Here is a 25602-nt window from a genome sequence, read left to right on the forward strand (position 1 = left end):
CTTGAGTACGACTGCGAGACGCGTTCTTTCTCTCCCTCTCCGCGAGCAGAGAAGGTCTTTTGTTTTGGAACAACCAGCGGCTTGTTGGCCGCGATTGGATTGCAAAAAAGTAGAGGCGAGCATTGTGGGCATCGACAATGTCAAGTGAAAACCGATAGGTCCGCGCAGCAAAGCGGGCGACCTAGGCAACCTATGGGAAAATCGAAGGCTGTATAAAGCCAAGCGCAACGCGTGATAATAGCACAAAGAGGCAGGCTCGAGGCGCAGTGCGAGAAGTAGCTTGTTGCTCGCGCGTCTGACAGAGAGGAAGAGAGAGAGAGAGAGACAGAGTGAGTGTGCGCGCAACGCGAATGGACGGGTTGCGGCGGCGGCTGTGCGCAATAAACGGCGGCATACGTACTACTTGCAAGCCACGACCAGTCGGTGTGTCTGCTGCTGTCGCTGCGGTCGATGCTGCCGCGGCCGTGGCTCTCGCCGGTATCGCTGTCGACAGCGAGGCTGTTGGGGACTCGACTCTCGACGCTCCGCACTGCTACGACCGCGCGCGCGCGCACACGCAGTCGTCACCACCGTGCGGTAGCCTCGGACAGCTGTACCGAGCTTTTCCAAGCTTTCCAGCTCGGGCCAACGGGACGCGATTGTCGAACGCGAGCGATGAATGAAACTGAAAAGCATCCAAGTCATGAATAAGTCGAGCATTTGCTGGTGCAGCTGGTTTTCGAAGCCGATTGCTGCGGAAAGGAGAAAGTGCAAGGCTCGAATACGCGAGCACTCGGCAGCCTACGCATCCCGCATCGAATGTACGCGATGCCACTGCACTGCACTCGCACACTGCGCCACGGGCCAGCTAGTGCCGAAGTCGCGCAGGCCGCCGGCATTCTCGCCTCGAGAGCTACGAGCTTTCGGCTGTGCTCGTCGCGGTTTCACTCGTCGCGCTTTGCCATTGTCGAGCGCGGCTCGGAGAACCGTTAGCGAACGAGAGGACGCTCGTCGTCGAATCAGTAGACTGGAGCGGGCTCGCGAGGCTGCGGGGCAGTGCGGTTCAAGGTTGAGAGTGCGGGTGTATCGTGGACCGCCCGGCCGCCGCCGGTGCTCGCCGACGAAGCTGGCGCATTGGCAACGGAGTGCACGACTGCCGCTGTCGAATCTACGTGCGGACAGCACGAGTGTGTAACGATGTGGCGCGTTGTCGCTGGCTTACCGCTTTGTTGCCCTATACCCGTGAACTGGATCCGAGACGAGCGAGAAGCTAGGCGGAGGAGGACGAAGCGAAGGACGGCGGGAGAGAGAGAGAGAGAGAGAGAGAGCGAAAAGAGCGTGGTACGCTAAAGAAGCAAGCGGTGTAACCAGGTGATCGGTTGATTCGCTCCTGCAGCCAAGCCGACGGGATGCTGCCGACTGACGGCCAGAGCAGCAGCAACAACAGCACGGCAGCCCCTCTCCTCTTATCAACTCTATCACCGAGAGACCTGCGCGCTGCCGCTAATCGCCGCTGCCTTATCGACGGCCATCGCCGCCGCTCTGCCCTACCCTGCCCTTCTCGCCGCGTACACCGGCCAATTCGCATCTCGTCTCATCTCGTCTCATCGCTTATCCCCTGCCTAGTCTCTTCGCGGATATACGCGCCAGACGATCGAATGCTCTCGTTGTTTGGCCGTCGAAACTGCTTTCTCTTCGATACTTCATTTCCCTTCTCAGCGTTATCTATTTCCACGGATACTTTTATTTGTACTTTTTTCTAATCAGATACCTAATACGTGTTTAATAGCAGTGTGGTCAAATCAGTAGACGAGATGATTCAATTTTACTTTATGTATACCAACTAATTAGCTTTATTTAAGTGCTATCTATTTGAAAATTTCAATATTGCAATCAACTTTCTTTTGCTTGCAATATTAATAACAAACATTAGTTATCAAAATTGTTAGTTTTTAATGCAATATTATAATAATACTGCAACAAAATAATTTTTTTACTATATAACACTACTTGTTATTTAACTTTTTTAATATTTTCATTGATAAAAAGCAAGGCTAACAAGTTAATCATCACGTATATATTTCACATTATTATTATTTTGCAAATGTAGAAAAGATTCACAATAATATATCTGTTGATGCTTTTTTTAACGACTGTCATATGAGCCATCCAATTTTTATTTTACGAAAATCTACAGGGAAGAAAATTCATAGAGTGAGATTTAAAAAATCAAAAATTAAAAAAGAAAATAATGGCTAATAATGTGATTAATCCTTTCTTTAGTAAATTGACATGTATTTATGTATTCAATAACAAATTTTTCAATTTAAATTCCTTTACAACATACTAAGTTAACCAAACTTATCATAATCATTTGAGTACATCAATAAACTCAGGATTTGTAATAATTAAAAACACAGTCTAGAGAGAATATTTGGTTCATTTAAATTACTGTACTTAAACCCTTTTCTTAAAGTACTTTAATTATTGCAAACAAAGAAAACTAAAGTTTATCGATCTCAGTTGACATTAATGCAACTTATTTTTAAAAAAACTGTAAACATTTGATACTTTTCCGGGCGTTTGAAGTCAAAAAAATTTCATAAAATTCCATGCAGTTCATTATAAATTTTCATGATATTGAGAATGATTGAATTTATATCTTTTTTTAAATTTCACAACAATTAAAAAAATTAACTAATAATAAATTTACTGAATATTAAATGTAATAGTGTAGTTATTCAATAAATAAAAAAGTCATAAACTGACAAGTAAATAAAATATTGACAGAGGATTATTGAGTATCAAATATCAAGTTATGAAATAATTTTATTTTCATTACACAACAATACAATTAACGTAATTTAAAATATTTTTAAGTTTAATAAAAAAAGAAGTAAACGATTTATTTCTTTTTTGAACGAAGTTATTAAAAATTAAGCAAAATTTTAAGATATAACATTGCATCTTGTGATTCAGGATGGCAGCGACGTGAAATTGATTTTTGAAATTTATATTCATTGAATTGGTTCGATTTAAATGTAACAAACATAAATGTAAACTTGCAATATTTAATTAGTCGAGCAATATTTGAATGCGTTGCCGAAAATTATTCTAACACTCTAGCATGCTCTGGCTTGAATTTTTGTAACAAAATTTTCGTATGTCCTCTAAGTAATCTCAATCTAATTACTTATTTTTCTTGACCTTACCTTTAGTTATGTGTCTGTGTTTTATGTTTGCATTTGCCATTCATTCTTTCGCCGCTAATAATTATTACTTAGGCTTATTCCATTTGACTTTACATTGTTATTTCATTTCTTTTTAATAATAGCTCTATTTTCGATAATCTCACCAAGTTTTGTATTGACTCACGCTTTGCCTGTCTTTGAATTCTATCATTCTTGTATCACGATTTATCTTTCATCATTATTCTCGCGAGTAATTTACCTACGAATTATATATTTATTTATGTATATATTATAATTATTATAAAATACATTAGTTCACATTTACAAACAATGTAGATTTTTAAGCATCGACGTCCTGCAACTTGTTCAAAAACTTTTCGCTATATGCAAAAGAATAATGAAGCCTAGTAAGGGGAAAAGTAATCATTGTATTGTCTTTGATACTACTATTCAATTGACAATCATGAAAAATCAAGTAATTACGTCTGAAATCAAATGTTAAGCGTGAAGTATATCTAAAATAAAATTAAGCAAATGTCATATTTAAATATTTATTCACTTATGATGCACTTATGTGTATACACTATTTTCATCTTTATAAGTAACAACATTGGCTGAATATCATCTTTTTTGTTATTGTTCAAAATTAATAACTCTGCTCCCTTGACTATTTCAGGATGCATCCTGCGATTTTTCAGCACGGACTTTCAGGACGATTTAGCAGGCACGTCGATAATTAGAACAAGATTTCTATTATAACGCTTTAAATACATATTTACAGAGCCTCTGGCAACGAGGCCAAGAGTTTTCTACTTCTGATTTCACTCATTCTCAAACAAAATTCGTAACGTATATTATCATTTTTTTTTAATTTAAAATTAACAACGCATGCCACTAGCATTGCTTTGAACTGTTCATCTTGTTTAAAAACGTTTCTCTGCAGAAGCTATATTTTTCAAAAAAAGTACTAGTGTCTGGGGCACTTATCTTTTCAATTACTACGAGCAAAGGGAAAAGGTTGAGGCAGTCTTCAACATTTTCTTGTCTTTATGAATTATGAAAAATAATTAGCTCTAAGAGCTACATGTGTGGAAAAATATCATATGGTGATATTTTGAATTCGATGGCTACTTTTTAAAAAGCATGTTATATATGATAATACATTTTGCTCTTAATATCTAAAGGTTCATTTTACTTTACAATCGTGTTCTACTTTTTTTTAATCATACTTATGTTTTTTTTTTAATTTTCCTTTTTGATATTTTGTACTGAAGGTTTTATTTTCTTTAAAACGCCATTGTCTTAATTTAATTATCTTTTTTTCTACACGAAATTTAAAACATTTGGCACTGCAACAATAGTACTTGAATAAAAAGTGAATAAATAATTACTTTTCATAATTCATTTGAAATAATCACAATTATGTATTCTCTTTCTTATGAATCTTTTGATAGTGAAATATTTCAGGCAACTGAGAAACTAGCGCTAGCTTGGAATAGCTCTGCAATGAGGCAAGACCAAGTCAACAAATTTGCTGGCCTATCGACTAATAGCCACATTATACAAACTTTTAACAAATAATAGAAAATGAAGTTTGATGGAAACATATTTGACAGTGATTGAGAACGTTCTTACGTGCTCAAAGATCCCTAATTGTTATCGTAACTTTTTGCGTAGTTTTAGTTTTTTTTTTCATTTTTTTTTACATTTACTCTCAAGAACAAAACGAAGCAAAAATTGAACGAAAACCTAAATGCAGGTGCAACGCAATTCCTGCGAGATCACGGTAACCTGAAGTCAAACGTCAGACTCGTACAGCAGGATTTGGGGAGCTGGTACTGCAAATCAGGTATCGTAAATAAACTTGACGATCTTGGTAAATCCAAAAAGCATAACCAATCGTCTAAAGTGTTAGCGTATTTTCCGAATACAGTCTTCTGCGAATCCTCGCTCTCTCACTTCCCTACGTATCCCTGAACAAGCACATTTATTAGTGAAATGTTGAATAAAATGTTACAGTTACGCTAAAAATCTAAAGAAAAAGGAAATGCCTACTTTGTCATAACTTTTTCCATCAACATGGAAAGTCGAGCATCCGAATGGTTGGTTGGAAGTAGCGTTTTAAGAATTTCCTTAACAAGATTTTCGCTCATACCGGGCGACGTCCTCTCCGCAACTTCGAAGGCACCTCTTAGTTCATCCAACGCTCCGCTGTGTCTGCTTGAATTGCTATTGTCGCCACTGTCCCTCGTGGTGTATTGATACTTGCGCTGCAACTGAAAATAAAGATTAATTCAGCGAGCATTATAAATCTGAACTAATTGACTGTAATTATGGTAGTTGACGTAAACTCACGTCGTTCAAAAGTGGGAAAATAACGTTATTGAGGACAGGGGCACGTGGATGCTTGAGCTCTTGCGAGCTTCTTGGTCTCTGTAGTTTCTTTTCATCCAAGCTGGACCGATGTTCTACAGGCACCTCTGATTTACTCTTTCTGTCTCGATGTTCTCTCTCTTCGATCTCTAGTTCACGATCTCTACGCTGCATTTTGCCGCCCTTCAAGGTCGAGTCCCGGCTAGAGTCGTGGTACTCGCGATCGCGACTGTCTCTGCTGTCTACCGACGACGGCGTTCTTTGCGATGATTCGTGTGATCTGGACTGTAATTTTGTTTATATTTAGTTTTTATTCGAAACAGAAAGTGGTCGAGTAAGGTTTCCGATAGCTCATCAATTGAGCGCACTAGACGTTCCCTTGAAATTATAGTTTTACCTGTACATGTTTATTTGATCCATCTCGCGAAGACTCTCTCGAGTCGTTTTTGTAGTGGTTAAGACTTGAGTCCTTAGGCGGCGACCTGGAGGCTCCGTTTGCATGTGGCCTAGGAGGCTGTTGCTGTTGCTGTTGTTGGTTATGCTGATTATGTTGAGGCCTGTGGTTTTGCGTATGGCTGGGGCTCAGCGAGGCCGGTTGTTGCTCCTCCTGTTGAGAATTGGTTATGGGAACCACGGAGGATGCCTTAATCCCGTGTGGCCCCTTCACTGTCATTATCCATGGCTCGTCCATATCGCTGTCTTGCTTCGATTCTTCTCTGTTGTTAAAAAAGAATGTTAACGAAAAGCGGCCACGATAATACGAATAAAAACAAAAAGGTTACTCACGAGTCCGAATTTTCGCTCTCCGTCTCGGACTCTTCGCTACGCTGAGACTTCCACTTCTTATACCTATCAATCAGGTCAATCAGGTACGAATTCTTTTTCGCTTTTCTGATAAACTGGAACTTGAGTAGTTCCTTTGCCGTTGGCCTCTGCAAGACGAAAAGTGACATTAATCCACGAAGCCTGATATTTCATTGTGTTGATTTTCATTTTCGTAGAGAATCGTCGGTAATCGTCAGTAAAACAATAAAAATGTAAAATGACTACGTTGCGGGTGAAGAGAAGTTATGGGCATCTTGACACGTATCCATGCAAGACAGATTTGAATAGGTCCACTGTAAATCGGTGATAAGTTTGCTTGAGGCCGTCGAGCGTTGCGCGGAACGAGGACTATCGAAATGCCGATACTGGATGGGTGCGTAATAGGTGCGTAGTGGGTGCGTAGTAGGGAATAAGGTCAATGCCATAACTGTTGAGCACTCACGTTCTCCGGGTCCTTGTTCAGACACGCCTCGACGAACTCCTTGAACTGTTTGGTGTAGTTACCCGTGAGCTGGGGCGGATGGTTCTTGGGAATGAGGAAGAGAACCCGCATCGGGTGAAGCTCGCTGTTCGGTGGCTCACCCTTCGCCAGCTCGATCGCCGTGATGCCCAGCGACCAAATGTCGGCCTGCGGACAATACAAGGAGTTGGCTACACTTGGCACGGCTGCAGCTCGTTGCTCGCCCAACCGCTACAACTGCTCGTCGTCGATGTCGATTCGCGGGCTTATAAGCAACAATGTCAAACAACATTGTTGCTTATATGCCGAGAAATGCCACCTTCAACTTGCTAAATAATGTCCGCTAATTTCAATCTAATGCTTGATATTGTCGACCGTCCGAACGACTTATTCTCGTCCTCGTCCGACCTACATCGAATAATCGGTGTCAACGGCCCAACATTATCAGCACGAAGTCGAGCGTCAAGCGGACTCAGTTTAACAAACGGAGAGGAAGAGGAAGCAAAGCTAAAGTGGAGGGGGATACGTCGTGTACCTTGGAGTCGTAGGCAGACTGCTTGATGACTTCCGGTGCCATCCAGAAAGGCGTGCCGACGAAAGTGTTTCTCTTGCTGGTGGTGTTTGTCAGCTGGCCCGCGACCCCAAAGTCCGCCAGCTTCACGTCGCCCATCTCGCTCAGAAGAACGTTCGCCGCTGCGGAAAGTCCGATCGTTAGTCCGATCGTTAGTCCGATCGTTAGCCCGATCGTTAGCCGAACGTTCGCCAAGTTTGATTAGAGTAAAGTTGCGCGAAATGGAGCAAAGAGGGCAGGCTTGGAACGCAGCCAGCAGCCATCTTCAGCCAAGTTTTCGCGGCCGACAGCAAACTCATTATTTTCGGCTGATTACAGGGTCGCGGTGGGAGGTGGGGGGTGGTGAAAGGCTCGCTCGTTCGCCGAGGGTTGTCTCGTTTAGTCCGATCGATTTCCATTTCCAAGCCGCGTCCGTCTTGCAAAAATAAAAAAAGAGCCCGCGTACCTTTGATGTCTCGGTGCAGTTTGCGCTCGCTGTGCAGGTAATCGAGGCCTTTCAGCACTTCTCGCAGGATCACCGCTATGTGCATCTCCTCGAAGCTGCCGGCCTTCATCAGGTCCAGGGCCGAGCCGCCTCCCAGGTACTCCATAATGATCCATAACTTGGTGCCCTACAAGCGTACAGCGTTTTCGATCGCCCTCGACCAATTTCAGGCCAGTGCGCTCGGCGGCCGTTTCAAATTAGCAAAAGCGCGTACACGACTGTAACTTGTACGATTATCGCGAACGGTCGATTTGCGGAGTTGGCCGGCTTTGCAAGCTCGAAAAGCTTTGGACAGCGTCGCTGCATCGATTCGCGATCGACAGCGCGAGAAGACGTTTTCATAGCGAGCGAGTCGAACGCGAGCTTGACCCCGATGTCCACTTCGGCAGAAATAGCTGCGCTTCGTTGATTATCGGACGGAGCGGCACGATCGAGAGGACGTCGGTCGCCGTGCCGGGACTGATAAACGATCAGCGGGTGCTCTAAAAGTGTCGGCAGAGCCGTGCGCGCGATCGTACGCGCGTACAGGGTAGGCCGGCCGCCGCGAGCCCGGAACAACGACGGAGACTGCTGAGAGTGCTGCGGCCAGGCCGACGTCGGGAAGCGCAGCGGACGCTTTGATCGATCGAAGCCAATCGGCGTGCATGGTGTCGAAACAGCCGCGAGGCCGCGTTCGACTTGCTAATTGCATACCGTGCGCTTGTACGCGCCTCGACTCGACGTATTCGTCGGTCTCGCGAGCGAGAGAGCTGCCGCTGGTCGCGGCCGAGCGTCGGAGGCGTGTGCTTGGCCTGCCAACGATGCGATAAGAGAGCAAGGACGCCTTTGTTTATTTTTCCCTTTATATACGACCGAGGCGTACTCCTTTTCAGGTCACCGTTTTCCGTTTTCCCGTTTAGCTTGCGTTCGCCCGGTCCGCGGCTATTTTCTTATCCGGCCACACGAATGATCTCATCGTCGCCGTCGCCTTCTCCGGGGGGATGTCACTCGTTACGACAATTGGAATAAGGAAGTCGCGCGAGCTCGCAGGGAGAAGGGGACGGGGACGGACCGCTAAACGGCGCATTTAAGTGCCCATAATTTCCCTTCCGGGTGTCGCGGAGCGCCGTGCAAAGCCAAGCAAGCTGCCGCTGAATATAACTAATAATGGCGACGCCAATGGCCGGGATAAATACGCGCGCGTATCTGCGCCTCTGCTTTTCTCTCTCCCGTTTTCTGGTCCTTTTCTTCTTTCAGCCGATCATGACCAGTCGTCCAATTCTATGGCATTGATCACATTCAAACAATGCGAGTACTTAGCCTGCTGTTTTGCTTCGCAAGGTTAAGTTTTCTTACGCTAATGAACCAACTGGTAAGATAATGAAATTTCTATTGTTCGTATTCGTGCCACGAGCAGCTACCTCGCCGCTCTGTAGACTGAAAAGTAGCGTCGGATAAGGAAGAAGACGAGCTGTTGCGCGTCAAAGTCGAACGAATCTTCTCTCTTCCAGCAGAACGAGAGAAAGAGAGAGAGAGAGGGAAAACGAGTTCGGTTAGACGGATGATGCAAGCGAGAACGGCAGTAAGGTGCGAGGCGAAATGCGACTTTTTATGGGTTTTTGAAAAATTGACAAGCGCTAGCGCGAGAAAGTGGCCGGCTGCAAGTCCATAAAAGTACACTCTATCCGTTTGGCTGCGCCGTCGGTTCAGGAGCAGACGAGATTGAGAGTCGGGAGGGGAGGGGGTGGCAGCAGGCGTACCGCACGTCGAGCAACTGGCGCTGCTGATCGTCAAACTTTCGAGCGAGTCTGCATATTTATCGCGCAGCCCTTACAGCTGTCGTTCCGCGAGGCGGACTTCGCGCCAAACGCGTTCGCGGTCCTCGGTATTCGTCTTTCACGACGCGCGACTGACCGAGCAAAATATCGCGCGCTGCTGTGACGGAGACTCGTCAAGGCTCGACGAGGCTTTCAGACCCCCGACGCCCCGGTCGCCGATAAAAATTGCGTGGCGCTCTATATTTAGCGCGTGTCGACGGGAAAAGGCGCGTTGTCGCAGCCTGGGTAGCAGCGAAGAGACGGACCAACCGGCAGTCTCCGTCGCAGATCCCCGTTGGAGCGATTGCGGTGTGTCATTTTTCACGCGGACAGGCTCCGACGCTGCCACGAGCCGACACGCACGCGCGCCCTACAGCGCACGAGGAGGCAGGGCAAAGGCAGTTCGTTCAACTTGGGGCTTTGTCGCGCCAAGGCTTGCTTCGTCACTGATCAGGGGGGGGGGGGGGGGGCTCCGAGGCTCCTCGTCGCCAAGATGCCCGCCACGATGCCCGCGAACGGCCAGATAAGTCACGTGACCTGTCCTTCTTTCTCGAGGATCAGAGGCAGTCGGTGCCGTTGAAGGGGCGCGTTGACGCGACGTGCCTGCGAGTGGCGACTGCAGCTTCCTCGCAGCGGTGAAAGAACAGGACTATTTGATCGGGTGCGATGTCGATCGATGAACAAGCAAAAACTAGCGCGTTTCCGAGTTGACGCGTAGGGAACGACGCTGGCAGAGCGGAGGTTGGGGGTTTTCGCGCGACGAGCAAAAGTCACGTCCACGGGCGGCGGACTCATTGCCTAATCGACGGGCCGTGGTTTGGATCTCGCCAGCCGGACAGACGGCCCTCGCGGAGGCTTCTCGATCGAGCCTGCCTTTCAGCCCTCGGAGTTATTAGCGGCGCGTGCAGCGTGCTCTCACGGTTGGCGCCAGTCGAAGACGATCTCGAGAGCTTCGCGAGTTGGCGCCCGCGGCCTTTCCGTTCTCGAGCGTCTAGCAAATTGAACTTCCGATAATCATACCGAAAGCACGCGGCTATCTCGTCGAGTCGAAGCAACGCGTTTGACGAGCGCCAGACGTCGGACCAGTTCGCGTCCAAGCTTTCGCGGGGGCTTAGCGCGACTGAGGACGACTGGCGCAGCGCAACAATTAATAGCCATCTCTCTTTGATCTCTTTGAACGTCGGTCCGAAGCGATGGCATTGCTAACTACCTCGACCGAAAGCTAGGCAAACGTATCTCGGGCCGTAAAACCTCTCTCGACCACAAATAGGCCGTTAGCGCATCGAACAACGAATTTCGCCTATCCAATGTTCTATCGCTGAGAATTATACTATGCCAAGTTAGCGCAACGTCCAGTCAGCTCATTCTTCAGCGAGAATTTTCACGAGGATGCCGGCGACGATGCAACGAATCGCGCTCGTCAGTTACAAGCCCGAGGTTGTTTTCCAGCGATCAACTTGCAACATGCTGCGTGCGCAATCGATCGGCAAGTTTCCGAGATCGAAAGCACGAGCTCCACCCAGGCTTTCCGATGGAAACGAGAAGCAAGCGAAGAGCGAAGAGAGGAAAAAGGGAAGAATAGCTTGAGCAACGCGCAGGTGTGCGAACATCCGTGCGAACGGACAACTGTCGTCGACTTGGAGCGCTCGCTGCTCTCTCGCGGCAAGAAGGTCGACCAGCAGCCAGAGTAACGTCGGGGTAAGCGTGGGCCGCCTGCTCCCTCCCGATGGACCGTCGTCGTCGTCGACGCCGGCTTCGCAATCGCATTGTTCCGCCTTGCAGCGCCTGTCGCACTCGAAACGTTCGCGCTCGCGATCGAACGCTCGTCGGGCTGCGGCAAAAACTCGCGGTTGCCGCACGAGCGTCGATGTAACGATGACCTAACGCTCGTGTAAACTCGCTGAAGAAAACTTGTACGAGAAGCTCGGACGCTCTTAATGGGGCTATTCGATATAAGCTGTTTTTACGCGTCGGACGATCGTTCGATCGGCCGCACCAAGTTGGCGTGGCGAAACCTGACTGGTAAGTCGAGGTTTTCTCGAACGTAAGGGCACGCCGTTACTGGGGCGCGAGCGCGTCGAACAAAGACGACGAGAAGAGTTGACAAACGCGAAAATCATTTGCGCGCAAGATTTACGGAGGCAGCGGTGCGTAGCGTAGCGCGGAGCTCGAAAAACGCCGAGGCGTGGCTCGGGCTGAAGCGGCCTGGCACTTTGCCGCTGGGAAGGGCGAGGGAACCTCGCTCCGAATTCAAGCGGGCGCAAAACGAGCGCAGATCAATTAATTCCCACGCGCGCCTCCTCTGCTTTTTTACGCTCGCGCCCGCGAGGCTCCATTTGCATGTGACATCGAGCGAGGATTTATCGATTCGCCGACACACTCTCTGGCTTGCGCGCGCATTCAATATGGAGATGTCTTCTCGTTGACGGTGCTCTCGACGCTCGGCGCCGCGACGAGCGAGCGAATCGGCTGATCGGTCGCGCGCGGAAAGCACGTACGAGCGGCGCTGGCTCGCGGCGCCGTCTTCGCACTCCGGGCCGCGAAGCGCATTCCGACGAGCTCGCGCTGACTCGCGAAAGAGGAATTTTGATCTTTGTCGGTCGCGCGCTGACTCAGCCTACGGAGGACCCGAGGCCGGCCCGCATATTGCTTTTCAGCGTTCCGGGCGCCGAGCGGCACGCGGACAACGGAAGCTCGAGCGGCGCGCTGGCGGAAGCTCGAGTCGCTGCCAGGAGCGGCGTCCACTGACCTTGAGGTAGGATCCGAAATATTTGGTGACGTAGGGGCTGTCGCACTGGGACAAGACCATGATCTCCTGCTGAATATCTTCGATCTCATCCTCGGCCTCCTCGAGGTCAATGATCTTTATGGCAACGACCTGCTGGGTCCGGTTGTCGACGCCTTTGAACACCTCGCCGAAGCTCCCTTTGCCGATTCTCTCTTGCTTCGTGAAGATGAGCTCGGGGTCTACCTTCTGCAATGACAACAGCTCGTTAATCGGTACTATTCGCAAAGCTGGACAGCTGCCTGCGCAAGTGACATTGATTTTTGGCCAACGGCGGGATGAGCTAATTCGTTGGGGAACGCAAGGGGAACGGGGCGTAGGACGAGAGGCCTTGACCTCCTATCGGACACAGCGGCGTTAGCGTCTTGAAATAGCAAAATTATTTATAAATGAGCACCTCCAAGGGCGTTCCTTGCTCGTCGACAGCGCGCGGACGGCGGCCGGCGGAATCGATCGGACGATCGACTTGCTCGGTCTGCGCGCAGACGGCCGAGGATGATTGCCAGCGCGATTGGGCCGTGCTTGGGCGGTTGCGCCGACGAAGGGCGCATCCGACGTGCAGGTGCGCTCAGCAAGAACCGGAAGGAGCGAACGAGCGCGAAAGAGGTCCAGCGAAGAGATCGATCGTTGTGCGGCTGCTGCGACCTTGGCGTGCTAATAAATGCAGTTATGTGCGCTGATCGTCATCGGCAGCACGGCAGCAGCAGCAACAACTAGGATGCCGTTCGCCTTGGCTCTTTTCTTTTCTGCGTATAACGGATGCCGGCGATGACGTCACCACGCGAGCAGCACACGCTAGCAACGACGAGGCGCGATCGCTCCCGCGACGGCCAATTAAGCGCGTACGCACGCGCGCGCGCCGTTTCGGCTATCAATGGGGATCCGCCTAGCCGCCGCCGCGCGCCTCCTGCGACTTAATACGTACCGCATCGCCAAGCGCGTTTTTGCTCGAGTCTGCCCCGGCAAAGGCTCGGTAAACATGCCGATATGCTCGCGACGACACTGCACTCCGTTTTTATCGTTCGTTCCTTTTTGCGCCGCGTACGTGCCGAACTCGATTCAGCTGTTTCAAGTGCGTGCGTTTCAAGGCACGCCGGGCTCCGGCGAACCTCGTAAAGCGGAGTTCCGTTTTGCACGTTATACGCAGCTTATATATGCAGGTATACGCGACGGTTATATACGATCGGTCAGCGTCTCGCGGCTTTTACGAGCGCGTAAATTTCCATCGCTTGATTATTTTACGCGTCGGTGCGCGCGAATTACGCCCCCCGAAAACGAAAATAGAGGAAGAAAAAGGGAAAGCGCGCCTGCTCGCGGCCCTTTTGCCTTGGACGGCTGCCCGTCGCAGCGCACCGCGCGCGAACCCACGAGCGCGTCCGCGTGGCGTTGCGCGCGACGATGTCGCGCGCTCGTAAAAGCCACGTCTGCCGCCTCGACGTTTTATTCGCTTTTCCGTTCGGCAGTCAATGACGAGTTACGGCACTGTCGCATTTTCATGTCTCCGAACGCAGAGCTATGCGCAATAATGAGAACAGCGGGATAACGAGGCATATCGGGGAAGAGAGCTCGACGAAAGCTCAATTTGAGCGCCTCTAATGAAAACCCGTCGGGCTGCGGCGATAGCATCGAGCGCGCGGAAAGCACGACGACAATTGAATGCGTAATCGACTCCCCGGCAGCAATGGCGCGACTCCAGATAGGCATATACAGAGAGCCGACTGGATTTGCATTGCTCTTCTGCGCGCTCTTCTTCATTTTCTCTCTGAAGTTGTTCGTCGGGCCAACGCGATTAACACGATGGTCTAACGGTCCGCGTGCGTTCGCAGCTAGTAATTATAGCGCGACGCCGGTGTGCTTGCAGCTGCCGCGGCATCTTTCATCGTTCAGTGTACGCGTGCCTGTCGCGTACGTCGGAAGGCTTGCGCATCGCTCGCGTGCAGCCGTCGAACGGGCGTTTTCGAAACAAGTCCCGCTGTATCGGCAGCTTCGGCACGTTTGCTCGGTGTGCAGGCTTATCTGGAGCACGAAGCAAAGCGAGTGGCTAGCGCGGACGTGGCGCGGCTGGGCAAGTAAAGAGGCAAACGCAAAACGCGACGGTAAATGGAGGTGCAATAACGAGCATTAACGAGCCACGGCAGAGCGAGCGAAACTTCCGCTCCGTCGGCTGTCGGTGTGTGCGTGTGTGTGTGGCTAGAGCCAAGCGGTCACCGTTCAATGGATCGCGCCCGCTCAGATTCGCTCTCTGTCTCTGTCGGCTGCGGCCGACGGAGAGTCGCGAGGCGCAGTTCCGGCCCTGCCGCTCTCTGGCCGCGCGCTTCCGGCGCTTCGCCAGAGTTCGCCAAGCACGTTGAAGCCTACGAGGTGTTTGGCCGGCAGGCCCACCCGCTCGCTCTCTCACTTGGCCTCGTCTGCTTCTGCTTGTCCAGTCGTCGGCACACTGAATTTCACGCTCGCAAGCTCCGATCGACGATCGCTCTTTGTCATTTCGGCCTCTCTCCGCGTTGTTTTTGCTGCTGCTACGCGCACTGCCACTCTTCGTCGTTTGTTGCACCATGCTCGCCTTCCGTTCGACACACTTATTGGCCGATATCGCTGTGATATCGCGCAGCCTCGTCTCTTAGCCGACGCGTTATCCTCGAACTTTATCACGCGCCAAACTGTGGTCTGCCGAGACTTGGGTATTAACTTTGGCGCGACGCGCGAAAAGTTGTGCGTCCTCTGCCGGCAATATCAATCCGTAGGTCTGTGTAAATTAATAAATACCGGCGAAAGTTTCGCGAAGGAGAGCTCGTCGACATGTTCGGTTGAACGGCTCGGCAATCCAACGGCCGTGTAAAATTGTTAAACGTCGCGAAGCTTCGTTGCTGTAACAATAAAGGTTTAGAGGGAGCTTCAACTGATTCGTTATCCAGATAAGATTTCAATTGTAACGAAGCCGCAACTGGAATACAAAGCAACGGCGCTCGAGTACGGGAGCTTGGCGAGCTGAACTTGGGCGTTCGCCTGTTGCTCGAGATAGCGTCAATTAAAACAAGTCGGGTTAAAACGTGGGTCGAGAGAGTGGTGGTTTGCGAACCCGCGGACGTGCGGCGATAAGGAAGCTCGCGCCTATTCGCACGGATCAACTGTGCGCGGACTGCCCGACGTACGTGTCTTAGGCACGATTGACTATTTTCCTCCTCGACGGACTGTGCAATTTCTCACGTGGAGACATTTGACGTCGCGCGCAAAACCTTGTCCTTCCGCAATAGACCATTTCGTTCAGATGGACTGTCGGCTTCTGTCCTCGTACGTCACCTCTGTCGCGTCAGTCATTCAAACGGTAATCGAATTCTTCATCGCGAAATAAACGATTCGGTAATGAATAAATCGCGTGCATTGGCGTGACGATTGACAAGCAGCAATTTCATTGGAGGAACGATGGCCAAGAAGCGAGGAGTATTGAATTGGGCAATTGAGAATTGCGCGGAATCAAAACGGTTTTAATTAGCATGTGGCGCTGCTCGTAAGCATCGCATCGTTCCTAACCGTGTCAGTGGGTTGAGTTACGCCTTGTTATAATTGGAATTCCAAAAGCCCACAGGGCTTCGAGCACCGGTTATGACGCGTTCTCGAATGCAGAAAATGACATTTCCGCGGATGCATCTCGCACCCGGCGAATAAATTTATTGCGAAAACAAGTCCTCTCTCTCTCTCTTCACAATATTCGTTGGTCGATAGCGTGGCAACTTTTTTTATATCGAGAGGGGAATGTTGTCACGGCCGCTGCTGTACGTCGTAGATGCCGAATCAGTATAAGACTCGCGGGAGAGAGTATCCTGCATAACAAGTGATGGCCTACGGAGCAAAGTCATTTTATTCGTGATCTGATTGACTGAACGTAGTCATGTAGATTACTGTTATGCGATGGGATATAATATTTATATGTACGTGTATTGGTCGCATAGTATAATTTAACATAACAGCTGACATGTTCAGCAAATTGGCGAGATAATTAATAGCTCTAGGCGTTCAACATCGAATTTTATCGATTAAGTCATTTGACTGAAAAATAAGTAACATCAAAATAATACGACGAAGCAGACCCAATATTCTACTCTCTGGACATAGACATCTATTGAATATCTTTGTTATAAAATTTACCTTCGAATAAATATCATCAATAATATAAATTGAGCCGTGAAGTGATTATACCTCATTTGGCAGTAAAAAAAACAATATTCAAAAGAAAATTCCATGTGTAAAGAAAAGTTGATAATCATCAGGATTTAACAGTTGAAAAGTGATAGCCATATTGATTGTTGGGAGTGGAAATTTTGTAAATGATTTTAGTTAAAACTAACGAACAGTATTTTTGTTAAAATAATGTACTATAATGCCTATAAAAAGCATGGACAAAGAAAATTAAATTGTGAAGCGTAGCTGACTGTACGATTTAGAAAAAAAATACGGAAAAAAGTTGGTGCGTTGCCCATTATCTACAGCTGAACAACTCGGGAGCTGCATTGCTATTAGATTTGAAATGGCTACTGAATTTGAGCATCAACGTGACCGAATAATTAATTACTGATGTATATCGAAAGATGTCGAGCATTCGTTATTGTTATTGCTACTTCAAGAATTGCAAGGGTCGCTATATATTCGTAGGCATTTGTCTCGGTTCGGTATAGTCATAAAAAACTAGTGATGTATGTAATTCGTGATGTAGATGGCGGCATGAACTGCGAAGCGAATGTCTGGAAAGCGGAATAAGATGGGATTTAGCGCAAGTCGAACGAGCAAGAGAGCGAAGCTGAGTCATGAACGCGAGAACAAAGCGAGCAGCGATCGCGCGCGGAAGAAACTCGGAGAGTTTTCGCGTGGCGCAAGAGAGCCTTGGAAAACGTGACCGCGCTCGAGGACGCTGCCGAGATTTTTAGGGGAAGAGTCATCGTGGCCACAGTGCCTGGCTAACGAGGAGCTTGTTGGCCGAATAGAAGACGAGAGAATAGAAGAAGGAGGGGGCGCGGGCACAACTCGCGCTCCGTCGACTCGCGGCGCCGGCCGGCTGATAAGAATGCGAACGGCAGACGATGAAAGTGCGGATACGCCAGGCAGCGCTTGGCTCCTACCCATAGTAGCGACGCGTGCAGCACAAGAATCGAAGCATTAATTATGCATTCGCCGGAGGAAATCGATCGTTCGTCTTGGGCGGGGGGCCCTGCGTTCGGCTCCACCGAATGCGCGATAGATGTTGCTGCGCAAATGAAAACGAATATCGACTACGAAGACTATTCGGCCCACGCGAACGCACTCAGCGAGTAATCAGCGGCGTTCCACGGCTCAGCGCGGCTTTTTCAAGACTCGCGTGAAATCGCCGAGAATTTCACGTTCTTGCGGCGTCTTTCGTCGTCGACGGCGCTCAGCGAGAAAACACAAAGACAATCGAGGCCTCCGCGATTGTTTGGGCGCGAAAATGCGCGTCGAACGCGCGAACCGACCTTGGCTGCTGTCGTCGACGAGGCGCTGCTCTTGCGGCGGGCCGGGCAAGAGGAAAGAGAGGCAGAGCAAGAAAAAAGTACTGCTCGAAGAGAGTGTTGCTTGCGGTCCCCGGCGATCCTGTTACGTACCGGTACATTTCCCTGCCTGCTTATAGTCGTTGGTCGCTGTGCCGCCAGTCTGCCCCCACGACTCATCCTCCGAGATGTCGCTTTTGTAGCCGATCGCGAGCATCGGCTCCAGTGTGTCGGCTGGACAAACTACCACTGCTACTGCGAAACCTTTGCACGACCGACGCGTCATTCGATCGATTAGCCTTTTATTATATTTTCGGATGCAGAAAGCACAACAGCTGGATTGTGTTCGCGGCTAAGCTGATTCGGCTGATTTGGAGCCGAAGTGCTCGGCAATTCGGGACGATCCAAGTCGCATGCCTGTTGCAAACATTTGGCGAACAATGGGCGCAGAAACAGCCGAGTTTTCCGCCGAAGATAAAAAGCGAGATAACAATGGGGCACTGTTGAGCGCTGTCACTAGACGAGTGACATTGTTTTTATTCGAGCGAGCACTTTCTAATCCGCGCATCGTGCCCTGAAAAACCAGTGCGTCATTCCGCGCTGCTCTATCGACGAGCGAGCAGCGGACTGAGGCTGTTGAAAAACCGATGACCGAGAGAGAGAGAGAGAGAGAGAGAGAGAGAGAGAGAGTATCGACGCCGCAGTCAGCTACGTACGTATGCGCCGATGAAATTTCAGAGCGACGCCGCTCACGAGTGGTTTTTAAGATATTCCACGAGGCTGCTTTCCAGTGGCGGCGGCGCGTCTGCAATACCGTTAAGAAGCAGCTCGTGATGGTGGCAAGCCGTGCAGCATAATGCGAGAAAGAGGTGTGGGCGCGAGCGCGACTAATAGGCCTGCCGTCCTCCTTGGCGATGCCGAGACTCTAATGTTGCTTTGATCCGCGCGTGTCCAAAGAGAGAGAGAGAGAGAGAGAGAGGGAGCGACTTCTATTCGCCGTCTCTGTGTCGTCACGGACGGCTGAATCCAGGCCACGCTGTCTGTCGCGACTAACGAGGCGCCCGCCACCGTGAATATCCATGAATATTCCGCTTATACCCATCGCCACTCCGTTTACGCATTTTTCAATAAGTCAGCCCGGCGAATTCGGTTGCGATAGGCAAAACCGTTGCCATGCTCTACTTGGCCAGACGAAAGAACGAAAGACTCGTGCTCTTTTCGTTGTTGCTCTGGTCTCGCTGTATTTATACAGAGCAGCGCTGTCGACGCACGACAGGACGCGAAGAATGGGGAGCCCGAGAGCCCGTAAAACAATACGCGGCTTAGATGGAAGAAACAGATAGTTTTCATCTTTACAGACAAGCTGACAAACTAACAATATACGAGCTGTACTTTGTTTTTCTCCTCTCCAATTCGTTATCGCGTGCGGTTACGTAACTTGGCTCGCTTCAGTTATGTGCCACGTTTCCGACAGACAGAATCGCCTGGCGTACTTTCGATTTCTCGTCTCGGGTAGGCGGGCAGGGTCGTCAAACGAACCCGAACGCGGGCTCTTGAGTTTCAACTTGAAACTTAGCTTGCTCTCTCGAGCGAGCACGAGTGGAAACTTTGAAAGCGATTGTCCACGGAACGGATCTGGTCAAGTTTAAGGAGCGTGGCGCGAGAGCAGCCGCGGACAACTCACCGAGGGCGTGGTGCACCTTGGATGCGCGGCTTGAAGAAGAGCGGCCCTGGCTCGCGGATCTTGCGGCGGCTGCTTTATCTGGTGCTGCTGCAGGGCAGCCGCCGCGGCCCGCTGGATCTCGCGGCGGGAGGGCGGCGGCGGCGGCGGCGGCGGCGGATGCGACAGCGGCCTCGAGCCGAGCATCTGGCTGGGCGCGCCGCCGGAGCCGCGCATCACCACTCCCGGCGGGAACTGCGCCCAGGAGTGGCGCGACTGCGGGTAGCCGGCGAACTGCGCCGAGCCGTTCACGTAGGTCGGCGCCATCACCGCCGTCTGCTGCTGAGCGCAGCTCGCTCCGTTTCTCATTCTCGGCGCCGCTGCTTTCGCTCGCGCTCGTGCTCCTGCTCGTGCTCCTGCTCCTGTTCCTGTTCCTGCTCCTCTCTCGCTGGTGCCGCTTGCTCCTCGATCTCCGAGATTGTCTCGACTGAGTTCGCCTCACCCCGCGCACATCGTCTTTATCGCTCGCTCGCCACACTGCGCGCGAGACTGCTCGCGCGATCACTGGCGACTCGCCGCGCGCATTGCCTTCCGGCACGCGCCAAAGCTGAAATTGAGGAATCGTCAGACGACGGGCCTTTCCTCTTCGGAGTCGACGCACGCCACGACCACCTGCTCGTTGCTCCGCCGATTTTCGGCAGCTACGCTGCGACCGCGTCTCGCGAAACTTTCACTGATACTCTACAGTGCGTGTAATTGCTATTTCGCTCGATAGCACTTTTCATTTCTTCGTTTATCGCGCTTGCCGTCGTCGATCTTGTAAAAGAGAGCGAGAGAGCGAGCTGAATCGCCTGCCGTAACACGGAGTTTCTAATGCGCCCTGTCGACCCGGAGTAATTGGAAATGGACTCGCGAACGCGACTGGAACGGAACGAGGCGAACGAGACGCGCCAATGACAGCGCTGCCCGCCGAGTGCTCGTAGGCGAGAGCTTCGCAGGCGCGGGCCAACCTCGAAATCGCCTACTTTGCTATTCGTTCGCCGTCTTCTTTAGCTGGGCTATTGCCTTTTACGAGGCACAAGGGGCTCCGCTCCCGCTCCCAAGAAACAGCCGCGCTCGAAAACAAAAACAAAACATTCGCGTATCGCCTCTCGCGCGGAGCCGTTCGGCCGCGACCAAGGAAAAGCACAGTTTCAGCGCGGTTACTGCCGAACGTCGGACTACGCGTGGAAAGTCGAGCGAAAAGCCAAGCGGACCATAAACGGAGGCGCTGGCGAACAAGTGCTGCTCGTTGAAATCGACGCCGAAGATTTGCAGCAGAGCGGGGCGCGCAACGCCGTGAGAGCGGAAAACATTTCGGAGCCGGAATGAGGCCCCCTAACGGGGGATGCGCGAAAGCCCGCGCACGGCGCAGCTGCCAAGAGGCGCGCTGAAAGCTCTCCCCGGAAGAGAGAGAGAGAGAGAGAGAGAATCGATTCTCGCGGCAGATCGCCACTCTCGCGTACGTTCGATTTACTTTGTCTTGCTGCTCCGATTTTTCAAGGCACATGCCGAGATCGCGCCAAATGAAAAAGGGGCGAGAGATTTCCATAGTGAAAAATGGATCAAGCCTGCTCTACTTGTTCCCTCGGCTGCCTGCAGACAAGCCGCGATTGAACTTATTGGCTCTGTCATACGATCGAGAGGATTGAGTGGCACTCTTTTTACGTCGACGTGGAGCTACTTTGCCAAATACCATCGGCCTTTCAATGCACTTTGAAACTGACGGCGCAAATATATCAAGAGCTTTCAAGCGCTAAACAACGGACAAAACGTCTCGCGCCAATTCGATAGCCTCGCTTCAGCTTTTTACTGCCAAGCCGGTTCATTTACTCCACGGCTATGGCGACTCTTTGCAAGCGCTATCGTAAAGCTAATCAAACGTTAAGCGTTCGCGCAAAAACACGCACCAAGAATGATTTGCCAGCAGAATTTGCGAGCAGCAGCAGCAATCTCTCTCGCTTGAGATCACAGCTGTAGAAAAACCAGCAAAAGGATAGAGCACAAGAGACAAAAGCTTATGTAGGTCATTTCCTCGTCAGCTTGACGATGCCAAAGCCGAAGGTGAGGTTTACGGCGCGGCTCTTAGGTTTTTTAGCGCGCGCGCCGTTGCCATTAAAGTGCTCGCATTTCATGCAGATTTTTCGTCGGCTGACTTTTATGCCCGGCAATTTGGCCGTAGGAGAAATGAAAAGCCGGCCGGCTAACGAGCAGCGAGTGCCGCTTGCGTGCCACCTACTGCTGAGAGATCGGCCAAGCTAATTGTAAGAAGAAAACAAGCCGGGAGCCGGCTCTCAAAGTGCGGCATCATCCGAGAAAATCGATTCCAGCAGTCGCTCGACGACCATCGGCAAAACGCGCGCGCGCGCGCGCGCAGGCCGACTCGCGCCGCTGGTTCGCTGGCTTAGGAATCGGCCAAGCCGCCGGCAGACCAAGGAAACGCGCGGGCACAGTAGCAGCGGGAACCAAGCGGCCCGACAGAGCGCCGCCGGCGGATGAGGAAGTAGGCCGAGGGGACGAAACTTGGCACCTCTGGCACCGGTAATAAGGACCGCGTTGCCGCCTGCGCCTTGGCTTTGTTCAGCGCCCCATCACCAGGCGAGAGATTTATTCCGACCACGCGCCACCCTGCCGTTGCTCGTCACGGCTTTTATTTGGACGCCACACGCTCGCTCGCGACGATTGGCGCTTCGGTTTTTGCTCCGATCGACCCAATCCATTGATCATACTTTGAATTCATTTGCATGGAGATTAGTTTTCGGAACCAATATGCTTTCAGAACGCGCTAATATATGCATGGTGTGTCCGGAAATTAGTTACTTCCGAAAGTTGAATAAAAAATGAGCTTCGTAATTGAATGGAAATAGCGATAACAAAGTGCAGCTGCGAGCGCGCAATTAAACGAACAGTAAGTCCCCTCGAAATTCGAGCTACTGTAAGGATACCTTGTATACTACATTTCCACCCACGGACGTGGAGAGCCGTTTGTAAATGACGGCCGATCAAACGTGGATAATTTTTTGGTACTGCATTAACGCCCAAGACGTGCATTCTGTTTTTCATCGCCGTTTGTTGTTTACTTCAATTGGGAAGGCCGGTCAATCATCGGCAGGTATTCTTTGTGGCTTACAACGTGTCGACGTGAATTTTCAACGTCATAGGAATACTCTCTGCCCACAACGAATATGTATTCTACACAACATGCACATCATAATTTCTCCCTGGTGGACATTTTTATTGGTTCAAACATCCCGGCAAAAATGAATAATGTCCACGTCGCGACCCTATCAATGCGCTTTATCAAAAAGGAACAATGAAAATTATGCATCCTGCGCTTTCTTTTTATGCGTTCTACATTTTATAAGAATAAGAATTATATTATTCAAGAATAAATATTGACGAAGAGGATCTCACAACCCATTAATACCCAAGCCGAATCTAGGCTAAATAATCCCAAACAAATTATTCCACCCGTTGCATAAATGAAAAAATGTACGCATGTTTTCTTACTTTTCAATTTTAATTATTTATAAAAAATTATTTAAACAAATTATCAGGAATTTCGAAATTAAAAAAAATTAATTGCAGTGATGGATTCTAAGGGAAAACCAGGTAGAAAATTTATTCGAGGTTTTTTCATTAGGTGCTGTTTTGTTTTAAGTTTTGTTATTTTGACAAGCCTTATTAAAATAACAAATTATGTCAATTTATTCTCGTATGTGAAAAACCAAGATGAAAATTACTTTGGCGTTTCAAGCAATTTCAGACCGAAATAGCAATTCCGAAGCAATAATTGTTGTAACGTAAATTTCTGGCAATATGTTTAAATTACTTTTTATAAATAAATAATTTTTTTCATATGTGCAATGAATGAGCTTGGGACTCCAACCTAGATTCGACTTGATATTATCCGGCGGTGGGACCCCCTTCATCAGTCTTTAGGTCGACCTACCCAGAGAATCTGTTCTGCCGTTGTAAAATTCTTATTCTTATTACACGTAAAGCATTCCTTTCACGTCTTTTCGTCGGCATGTCTGCCAATGAAAAAATCACATAATTGCAACCTAGATCTTCGATGGATAGCAGCTGCAAAATGCAATACCTGATAGTTGTTTGTTACACGTGGAAAAACTGCCATCACGTTTGAGCCGCGAAAATATCTGTCGATGTCTAACCGTCCTTGCCAATTGGTCTTAGCAAGAAATTGCGACAAAAAACAGAATGCGCGTCTTTCACGCTAATGCAGCATAAAAAAACGCCCATGTCAGATCAAGGCGTCCACTTTTGTAGGCAGAAATGTAGTTTTGCAATGCACGTAGGTTAATCGACGATTCATCGGCTGTTCACGATGCATTGTTTTCTCTTTCCGAGCGCAGCTCTGGGACTAAAAGCATTTAATTTCTCTCTCAGAACTGCATAGAATTCCCCTCGACATTCTTTCGTCCCATTAGAATGAAAGTGCGCTCAGTTCCGAATAGCTGTGTGTGTGTATGTCTCTCTCTCTCTCTCTCTCTCTCTCTCTCTCTCTCTCTCGCTCTTTCCCGCGGATAAGCGTACAAAAGAGTTCAAGGCCGCGATTCGCCGATTCATTAGAGCGACTCTCGTTTTCGGGGCGCGCGCTGCCACGGCACAGCGATATCTCGTTGCGAAAGCGCAGCGATGAAATTCCGTAACGCGCGCGCGTACGCGGTGAAAACGTGGGAAGGGCGCGCGTGGGGGCGAACAAAGGAAGGATAGATTACGTCGCAGCTATTAAGTTGATCGCGGGAGAGAGTCAGGCCGACTTGCACGCGAAGCTTCGCTTTTAGCCTCGAAATTGGATGGCACGCGAGGGCTGTGCCGACGCGGCCAAGACACGTCGAGTGGTCGCTGCCACGCGAGAACTCTCGTGCGTTTTTGCGCGAGTCGGAGTCGCCTCTGTACAGCGGCGAGAGCGCGAGAGACAAAAAGCGCGATCACTCGTTTGTCGACACTTTCATTGCCGAGGCGTTGCTACTACACATCCGGCCCGCGGCACTTTGCTTTGGACAAACAGCCGTAACGGCGTGCGTTGCGAAACGGGCCACCGCCGCCGCCGCCGCCGCCGCCGCCGCCGACGTTCTCTCGCGAGCGAGAGGAGAGAGAAAAAAAGGAGGCGAGTGCAAACGCGGCCGCGAGCCCCGTTTTCGAAGGAGGCACTCGCGAATAATGACGCATCGGCGCGCGTGTGCCGCGGCTTTGTCGGAGCGCGCGCGCACGACGGGCATTATCTTTATTTTCTCGGCGGCGAATGCAAACGCGCGCGCGCAACGCGGGTCGCCGAACAAAGAGCCGCGCTCTGCCACCGCGCCGCTCGGCCGATTGTTAATCGAGCCGCGTAGGCGGATATATCGAAAGACCGAGGCTTTATTAGGCCGCGCTGCTCTGCCCCCTCGTCGGCCGACTCGAAAAAGCTAATCAACGCCGCGAGCTATACGGGCTCAATTATGCGCCAGGCTTCCTCGTGCGCGCGAGCGCTGCGTGCGCCTCGATAACGTTCATTCGCATTTCAATGGACACTCTCTCTCTCTCTATCCGCGCGCATTCGCGCTAAAAATAGACGAAATTCTGCTCGCCGCGTTTCGACGCTACTTCGCCGGCTAAATGGCACGGATGTATCCGGCGCAAACGTTGCCCTACGACGTAGGCAGATCTATCGAGCAGAGGCGCGTACGGTTTCCACGCGCTTGCGCCGGGCTCAAGGCGGCGAAAACGTTGTGGATTGATCGATCGTCGTCGCGCTTCCTCGACAATGCAGCGCGAGAAAAAGCTCGTGAAAGCGCCCCCGACACGCCGACGAAAACCGACCGTGCAACTGTAACGAGCGCCATTCCGAAGACGCTCGCCGAGGTCGAAGCGAGGATCCGCCTGGATCAGTGCACACGCGTCTCAGCCATCCCATTGTTCCAGCCGAGCTGTCGCACGC

General features: G+C 50.2%; 1 protein-coding gene across 6 annotated transcripts in view; it reads right to left on the reverse strand.

Moving 5' to 3' along the window:
- Nucleotides 1-4853: 4853 nt before the first annotated feature.
- LOC131668345 (serine/threonine-protein kinase 26) overlaps nt 4854-25602 on the reverse strand; it is a 75457-nt gene continuing 54708 nt past the window's right edge. For 3 of the 6 annotated variants that reach the window (XM_058942435.1, XM_058942433.1, XM_058942434.1), the window contains 9 exons: nt 12429-12653; nt 7845-8010; nt 7364-7521; nt 6811-6996; nt 6330-6475; nt 5941-6259; nt 5526-5828; nt 5226-5446; nt 4854-5143 (listed from right to left, as the gene is read on the reverse strand). In XM_058942435.1, coding sequence (XP_058798418.1) covers nt 5134-5143; nt 5226-5446; nt 5526-5828; nt 5941-6259; nt 6330-6475; nt 6811-6996; nt 7364-7521; nt 7845-8010; nt 12429-12653 — 1734 coding nt within the window. In that variant the 3' untranslated portion in view covers nt 4854-5133. Of the gene's footprint in view, nt 5144-5221; nt 5447-5525; nt 5829-5940; nt 6260-6329; nt 6476-6810; nt 6997-7363; nt 7522-7844; nt 8011-12428; nt 12654-19643; nt 20227-25602 lie in introns of those variants that run through there. The other 3 variants (XM_058942431.1, XM_058942430.1, XM_058942432.1) reach the window with 2 other exon arrangements.

Source organism: Phymastichus coffea, unplaced genomic scaffold (genome assembly GCF_024137745.1).
Source record: "Phymastichus coffea isolate CEN01 unplaced genomic scaffold, Cenicafe_Pcof_1.1 PCOF00076, whole genome shotgun sequence".
NCBI classification, from domain to species: Eukaryota; Metazoa; Arthropoda; class Insecta; order Hymenoptera; family Eulophidae; genus Phymastichus; species Phymastichus coffea.